The sequence below is a fragment of the Musa acuminata genome, chromosome BXJ2-1 (genome assembly GCF_036884655.1).
Source record: "Musa acuminata AAA Group cultivar baxijiao chromosome BXJ2-1, Cavendish_Baxijiao_AAA, whole genome shotgun sequence".
NCBI lineage: Eukaryota > Viridiplantae > Streptophyta > Magnoliopsida > Zingiberales > Musaceae > Musa > Musa acuminata.
In genome coordinates, this window is record NC_088338.1 from 7,918,508 (window position 1) to 7,927,089 (window position 8,582).

Below are 8,582 nucleotides of genomic sequence, written 5' to 3' on the forward strand. Positions count from 1 at the left end.
TATTGACTTTCTGGTATATTCTTTTATATTCTTTTGACTGTTGATCTTTCCGTATTTTCTTTTTGTCTTAGAATTTTCTTCTCTCTCCCCAATAAAGTGATATTAGAGTCCAAAAAATCCAATGATTAGAGATTCAATAAAGATGCCGTTAGTTGTTTCTACTAGCTTTACAATAGAGAAATTTGATGAAAAACATAGTTTTATCTTATGGTAGAAGAGGATGAAGGATCTTTTGTTCAATAAAACCTACTAAAAATGTTAAAGGGACAGAAAAGCAAACTAGAAAAGATGAGCTACTGAGATTTGGAGGAGCTTAGGTAAAGTGCATAAGTATTATTTGTCTTTGCATTGTGGATAATATTATCAATAATATTATTGATGATGACTCCATCGAAATTATTTGGAATAAGTTAAAAGAAAACTTATTTAGCAAAAATCTTAGCCAACAAATTATATCTAAAGTGAAAATTATAGATGAACGAATGAGAAGACTTTGTTGAGCATCTAAACAAATTCAAAGAAATATTCGATCATCTAAAAAAAGTTAATGTGTAGATTGATAAAGAAGACAAGGCATTGTTGCTTTTTACATCATTCACTCACTCATTATGATAACTCCGTGGAGATGATTACTTACTATAAATAATATAGTAACCTTAGAATAAGTTAAAATATTTTTAATATCTTATGCTAATAAGAAAAAAGATAAATCTGATACGAGTAGATCAATGAGAAGAATATTCTGATAGGAGTAGATCTTAGGTCAATATCAAGAGTTAGGTCTTTGGATGATGTTTAATATTATATATATAAAGAATACAGACATATAAGATAAAATTATCTGAGAAAAAAAAAAGAAAGAAGAGGTCAATGATCTTTATGATGGATGGTGATGAAGATATTCCATAATTTAGATTCTGATTGTGTTGCTTTCAAAAAAAAATTATTTTGAATCATTGAATGATAAGATGACTAGTAAGTTAAGTTTGAACAAGAAAAAAATATTTCTGGTGGTAAGATGGTGAGATGCGAGTCTTTGGGTTTATTAGAATCAGGTGGATGGATCATAAACAAATTCAGTTTATGCTTCATCTTCTAAACGAGGCACAAAGTGAAAAAAATATTCATCAAGAGATTATTGAGGTTAATAAGTATTTTTAAGAGTCATAATTATATTTAAATTAATTGATAAAATCTTAAATAAATCAAAATTCCTTAGTGAATTGAAATTTATTTTTATAAAAATATATTAAGTGTCGAAGTTTTGATTGAAGAAATAGACAAGAAACTGAAATATAAAAAATGAAGAAGGAAAATTATAGTTGAGTGAAAATTTATAATTGATTGAGAATAATTTGATAACCTTATAAATATTAAAAATTTTAATTTTTCATAAAAATAAATAAAAATTTATTAAATCATATTAATTTTATGTCAATTTTTTAATATATCTTTTGATTCACCCTCCCCAACACTTTGGCAAGTTCGAAGAAATTGGACATGCCGATCACCTTGCCGAATCACAGACGGATCACTGGTTCTAAGATAAAACAAAATTGGAGGCTCGCACCCACCACAAATAGAATATATACTATACTGAAAAATCACACGGAACTCATAAGGCCATTGAAGTAGACTTTGTGCGTTACATGATAAAAGCTTGCATTAATGTTGCTTCTAAACTCGTGAGTGGCCTCTCTGTGCTGCGCTCAACACTAGAGGAACACACGGGAGAGTCTGATGAAAAACCACAAAAGGTCCTTTGATTCAGGAGCTAAGAAAAATCGACATCCTAAGTTTATATCCAAAAATAAATAAATAAAAATGTTACTCACGATCAGGTACTCGGTACTCGTTCGACGTTGCAGGACACGACTGGGACGATTATATTTGGAGGAACCTGAGAGACGACCATGTGCACTCCACTCTCAACGTCCCCGAAACTGTCAACACTGCTGCCACCACCAGCGTTCTCACCCCGTACCGGGCGAAGCAGCCCCTGCAGCCGCAGGAGATAACTCTGACCTGCAGGTTGGGATCGCACATACCGAGTGGCTGTTGTCACTTCGCTGGGAGAAGGGCGCTCTGAATCCGCTTGGAGGTTGGAGAGTGCACTCAGGTCAAGGTTGGGAAACACAGAGCACCGGCATCTGGGGCACTTCACATTCAACCGCAACCACTGGTCGATGCACTCGACATGGAAGTTGTGAGCACAAGGCAGGCCTCGGACCTGCATGAATGCAAATTTTCAAACTTTAGGCTAATAAACGAAACTTCCATGCATCCTAGTGATGTTTAATACAAATGCTGCTAAAAAGAACTGTTAACATGGAAACATCGGTGCCCTCATTTCCATTTGTTTTTCAGGTGAAATAAATAATTTGGAGTTTGTCTTTGAGTCATAATCACTAAGGTAAAACAGACATTCGCTTTCAGTTTAATACCATAGACAATGTGATGACAACAATGGTTTCTGTTTTGATCATTTTTACCTCATTTCCAACTCGAAATTCTTCAAGGCAGATAGGACATTCACTGCAGTCAGTTGGGACACCCTTCAACCGAAACTTTGGAAGTTCTTGAATAAGTGCCTCCACTGCTTCTCTCTACAAGAGATTTTGCAGAAGCTTAGAAACACCATGGCAATTAGAAGCACTGTCATAAGTAGCAAAAAAAAAAAACTCCAGAGCACCTGCAGCACATCCAAAATTTTCTTGTTTTTACATCGATATTTGAACAAACATCAGGAATTAAATTATCAATTTGTAGGACCATATCCTTCCACTCTCAATTACTCATTAAAATTACAATTAATAACTATTAATCTTTACCAATTAACAACTCCAATTTCCTATGGTAGACTTCAATAAATTCTACCATAAACATCAAGATAGATACCAGCTATATCTCTCTTTTTTCCTGGAGCATTCTAGTACCTGAATGCTTGCTCTAGTACTTCGTCTAAAAGAGGGCAAGTATACATTATCCAGTTACAGTCTACCATTTGATTCTGGAAAGAGAGATGCCCAATGGGAAGAATGATACTTCTGCAGTATCGAGAGTCCATTATGTTAGATGCAACGCAGTTTTCCAGTCACAAAATAGTATTTAAAAAGTGGTCCATCAACATGGTGAGTCCTTATCTCGACAATTATGAGCTAGAAAGATGACAGTGTTTATGACAATTAAGATGAAAAAGGATATTTCTTTCTTTGCCATTTTGATAAGAGTACCTGGGCTGCTGTCAAATAAAGTCCTGGATGATATGCAGTATCTTGGCCCATTCCTCTCATTTCCTGACCAGCAGCTTCAAATGCCCAATCAGGCACACGTATCATGTCAACCAGAACCTGAACAATTAAAATGTTACAAATGCATGTGTATTTTAGATAAACAGGAAAGAGAAGAAAGACATTAACTTTGAGCAAGTTTGCCACAACATAAGACTCGTTCTTTTAAAACCTACCTTATACTATAAAATATTAGATCCTCCAAATTCTAATGTGAGAGAAAGAGATCTCATAATATCTTCCCCTTAAGACTTGACGTTTTTGTTAAGGCTCAAAACTTGAGATATAGTATGAAATCACATGCCATAATAGATGACATATGAAACTCAATCCAGTCGCAATTCATATCATGATGTTACTAACTTAATTAAGTCTATAATCATACAGAAAAATGCATAAGCTCAAGCCAGTAATGTCGAGTTAGAAGAGTGAGGATGACTATGATTAAAGTCCAAGATACAATTGCTGTGTGATTCTAAGCAAATTCAAAAAGTGTAAGCCAAAATGTGTATTTAATAGATGGTTATATGCAAGAGGGATAAATAAACCCATGTATATTACTAAAACTTTTAATGCAGCAAGAGGTACCTTAGTTTTGATAAACATGTTTCCATAATCATCTATCCATTTACCCTAAGCGCACGCAATCTTTGAGACACCAATGTAAAAAACTTTATTAATAGAGAGTCAGTTGCTAGAGGGATAAATCCATTTATTAAATGATAAAATATAGTCACAGAAATCAACTAAAATGAGATTAATTTACCCTACAATATTACTGACACGTGAAAGTTGCTAATATGGCAATACAATCATTTAATAAAAAAAAGATGTAATGTAGTTTCAAGCGCACAGATTGTTGATATTTGAAGGGGCTGGTCAGAACCAAAAGACTCGTAATCAATAAATAACCTGGCTGACAAAATAACAATACTACATCTGAAGATACTAAAATTGTACACATGTTACTTAAATCACATAATTCACATAACCACATTACGGAAAGCATACTGGATATGACTTGAAAAGGAAACTAGCACCAGAAACTACTTTTCTCATATTTAAATACAGACATCATGGTTTTAAGGGTTCCTAATAATAAATTAATTGTACCTTCTTAAACCACTTATTTCATTTTTAGTGCATAAGGGTTTTACCTCATAGGCTCATGCATCTGTACCAAGTCTTGTTTCACCAGGAAAGTAGTATCATGAAATGGTAAACAGAAGAAACAGAAAGCCCTGAAAAATACCTAAGGTGCTAGGCATGTTACCAGTTATACTTACCCCATATTCTGATATTGGAATTCCTTGTTGTGCACGCAGTAGGTGGGCATGCCTTCGTGTCAGCCACTGCAATAAACATAAAATTTCAGTTATGGATACCGAAGGACCAAACATGAATGCATCAAAACCCATCTTAATCACATCCTGCAGTCAAGACATGAAAAATGAAAGACCAGACAAATGACACAAAAATCAATGCACTATAATCATTCATGAAAACAACATCACATATAAAGGTAATTTATGATTTGGGAAATAGCAGGCATGATCAATCGTAAGAGTAAATTTTTAAAAGGAAACATGAGAAAGGATGTTGCCCAACATAGGAAATTCAAGAGAGAACGTAACAAGTGCTTATCTCCATTCTGTTTGAAGTGATATCATGCTAAAAACAGAAAATAAATACAGGAAATCATCAAGATGTTTTCAAGAGAACAAAACAGATGATTTAAAAAGAACATTACTAGGAATCAAATGTTTCAGAGAGTTAAAATTTGTGTCATGGCTTGCAATGGTATCTGCCTTACGATTATTAATAAGGATACTGTTAGGTGTCATAGCCAAGTTCACCTTTTTCGACAAGCAGATGCCCATCTCCACAGGTTAAAAAAATGAAGCTTATTTGCTGTCAAAGACTAGCCAACTAACAATTAGGCATCAAGCATTTTCTTACCATCAACCTGAAATTGTACCTAAATAAACTAAGAATGACTTCCAAGTAACAATTAATTAAAAAAAACCACACGCATCTGCATACCATTGGTATTTCATCTAACAATAGGTATACTATCAACAGGTAGAACATAATAAAACTATAAACATTGGTCTGATGCACACACAAAAGAAATGAAGTCATCTATTCAGGAAGCCAATTCAGCATGCATAGAAGATCACCAACCTTCCCTGCAGACATACATGCTATGCATACTAGCCCACAATAGCTGAAGAGCAACCAAATAAGAAAGCCCCATTTTTGGCCTTCCTCTGGTAACTGCAGCAATCAGAAAATATAGAGCAGAAATCAGTAGCTGGTGCTCACAATATGTCTTGAACTACCCATATAAGCATTAACATTCAAGGAAAAAACTCACGCAGCTTCTTGAACTAGTGAACCACAATGTGCCAATCACCGTCCAAACCCAGAGAAAAGGATAAAGAAGTAGAATGAGGACTGAAAGGACCACAACCCTCCCACAAAAACGAGCATATCTTTGTTGTGATCCAAGATCTCTGAAAGCACATAATACATGAAGAAGCTATCTGACATAAATATTTTCCAAGCATGAAGATGTTAAATGTATAACCAGTTTCATAATAATTGCATGCTCAGAAGCAACCAGAGTATCTATACTAGACCACATCCTATCATAAATTGAAAATGAACGTCCACTGGGTATTTGAGCCGTATATGAAAAAGTTTCAGTAATTTAGTGTTTTGAACTGCATCCATTGCATATACCCAAGAAAGAGAAACTATGTCTGTCTTGCAGAGAAGTCCTGTTCAATTGAAAGAATAAAGAACATACTATGCTTGGTCATGTGTTTCTACTTGAAGTACCACATACCTACACTTGGAAAGATATAAGTAGTATTATTAAAATCGTTGGCAATCAATAGAAATTGTAGTAATATCATAATTAGGAAACTCAGACGATCATGATGTTCATTCAAAAGAAACAGAAAATATGTTTGACAAACAGTACGGGCTTTGGTGCTTACAAACCCATTCCTGCTGCAAGTCCATTGTCCACAAACATTAGCAGCCGAAATATGAAGACAGTGGTATAGTCAACCTGGAATCAGGCCTCCTTTAAATTCATTTGCAAACGTTACACTGGTCTCTGAAAGATGAAAAATTATAATGTTGTCTAAAACTCACCACAATCCATATGTGCAAGGGATGTGTGCATAGATGGTAGCGCTTCCAGTTGATCGAGACAATTATTCTGACAAAATTCCGTCAAGAAACACAAGTAACTCTACTAATTCAAGAATAAATCACAGCATAAATCGCTCGAACTAGGCACAAGGATACACGCTCGTGGCCAGCATGGACAAGAAGAACCCATCGTACCTGCAGATGATCAAATACGAAGAACAAATCCAATAAAAACAGATGGTACTTCCAGCAAGCAAAAGATCCAACTCACCACTTGAAATCGACCCCCCGCATCGCCATGGCGCGATCGTCTCATCTAAAACCCTAGATCTACTTCAATAAGCGCCTCCATTCCTCCATTGCAAGCCCCAAACGGAAACCAACAAAAATCCTCACGCGTTCCTTCAGAGATCGAGATCCAAAACCCACCAACACTGAAAGAAATCACCAAATCGAAACCAAAACACAAACAAGAGTGATCAAAATTTCGAGATCGAAGTGGAGGGGGGACCGAGAAAGAGAGTGCGGAACCGAAGTGCCTCCGCGCTTTACCTTTCAGAAAAGCAAACCAGGTGGGAGACGTGTGGGAGAATCGATGTGGTCGAGAGGCCAACCCAACATTGTTCCCAAGAGACGCTTTTAAGAGCTCGCCGTGAAGCCAAACCAGCCTATGACATGAGCGCAGCCGTCCCCGAGACGACCACGTGACCACGTCTTACGCTTCACCTCCATTTGGTACGGAGATGAGATGAGCCGGTGACGGTGGGAGTGACAGCAAAATTAGCCATCTATTGCACATTAGACCCACCAAAGTTGGTCTGGAAAGATGGCTGGGACCGAATGGTCCATTCCCTATTGATTGATCCATGTGGGTTCAACGTTGAAGGAGCGCGTGTTCGACCTCCCGCTTGATTGTTCTTCGAGAAGAGGTTATTGATGCGGCGGGGGCATCTGTTTAAGCCGTGGCCTCGGGGCCGTCGCGGCTCGGTTCGAGTGTCCGGATGTCGGGGATCTCGGGCTCCATCCCTCGGTGTCTCCCAAAGGCCAAGCACGGTGGTTCAGGTCGGGAGGTCGGGTCGGGTCGACAGGAAGGTCCGTCGCAGCGCCTGGAAGAGTCGACCCCCTCTGGCACCTGCACAAAGGTCGGGCCGAGCGCCTCCGACGGCCAAGTTAGCGATGTGGAGAGGGTTTTGGAGGAAGAGATGCCTCCATACAAGTGTTGTGTGTGAGTTCGTCCCCCCCTCCCCTTTAGCGTGCGAGGGTATTTATAGGGAAGCTTACTGTGCCTGATGTGCCCCCTTGCAGGGGCAGGTAGCGTCTGACACTGGCGTTAGCGTGACGAGGGAGACCGAGCCTGGGCAGAATGTTTAATGTGCCTCGGTCGATGACCAGGTGCTGAGGCGTGATGCGTCATCTGGGATAGGTGACGTCAGCCTCAGTCTTGTCGCCATTATTTTCCTCATCAGTTATGTCGCCATTATTTCCCTCATCAGTTATGACTGAGCCAGGTTTCGTGGGGGTACGGCTTTCAATCTGGAGTCAATGTTCTTCAGGAAGGATCACTTTCAATCTCTAATCTGTAGGAATACATACATACTGTTTCTTTAATCTCAAGCAACGCGTACAAAATATCCATCATCTTTCGCGAAGAACGAATATTCCAGCACCCGTGTACGACGAACACAGGAAGATCGGAGAACCATCCTCGTTCCGTTGACGGACTGCGACCAAATAATATGCTTGAGAATTAAGCATACAAATATAAGATTAAAAATGAAAATTATGTCACGTCGTGACTAAGAATCCTGTAATAAACAAGCACATCGCATATTGGAGGAAGACAAAACGACCCTCGTCGTGTGAGTGCAGAATTTAAAGAATAGAACAGACAGAGACTTGGTATGCTCGTTCAAATCCTTCTAGGCGTTCAAAATTTAGCCTCCAAGGCTCACCACCGTCAATCTGGATCCTCCCCGTACTGGATCACCGTCCATCAACTCTGCAGGTGTCTGATGGAGTTCGATCTCATATCCGTGGAAGAGAATGATGGTACACTAGAATCAACGGTTTAAACATGTTCTTCTATGGAACCGACGGTGTGGATCAACTAATAGCGGTCTCCGCGTG

The 8,582-nt window shown here is 38.2% G+C and overlaps 1 protein-coding gene across 2 annotated transcripts; it reads right to left on the reverse strand.

The window, feature by feature from the left end:
- Positions 1-1,597: 1,597 nt before the first annotated feature.
- On the reverse strand, positions 1,598-7,147 carry LOC103992511 (E3 ubiquitin-protein ligase SIS3). 2 transcript variants are annotated; one of them, XM_009412238.3, is made up of 11 exons: positions 7,008-7,147; positions 6,727-6,889; positions 6,612-6,650; positions 6,456-6,522; positions 6,296-6,369; positions 5,668-5,806; positions 5,475-5,567; positions 4,577-4,642; positions 3,234-3,350; positions 2,493-2,606; positions 1,598-2,230 (listed from the first exon to the last, which is right to left on the reverse strand). In XM_009412238.3, the coding sequence occupies exons 2-11, from the start codon at positions 6,753-6,755 to the stop codon at positions 1,838-1,840; spliced, it is 1,131 nt and encodes a 376-aa protein (XP_009410513.1). In that variant the 5' UTR covers positions 6,756-6,889; positions 7,008-7,147; the 3' UTR covers positions 1,598-1,837. The 2 variants fall into 2 exon arrangements, with proteins under 2 accessions (XP_009410513.1, XP_064949078.1); XM_065093006.1 differs by lacking the exon at positions 7,008-7,147 and having other exon boundaries at positions 1,598-1,737; positions 1,836-2,230; positions 6,727-6,887.
- Positions 7,148-8,582: the final 1,435 nt, after the last annotated feature.

Coding starts and splice junctions, on each gene's coding strand:
- LOC103992511 (XM_009412238.3), bottom strand. CDS start 6,755: ATGGCGATGCGGGGGGTCGATTTCAAGTG. Junction 6,523..6,611: donor TCCATGCTGGCCACGAGCGT/GTATCCTTGTGC, acceptor GAATTTTGTCAG/AATAATTGTCTCGATCAACT. Junction 4,643..5,474: donor CATGTATGTCTGCAGGGAAG/GTTGGTGATCTT, acceptor TGTTTATTGCAG/TGGCTGACACGAAGGCATGC.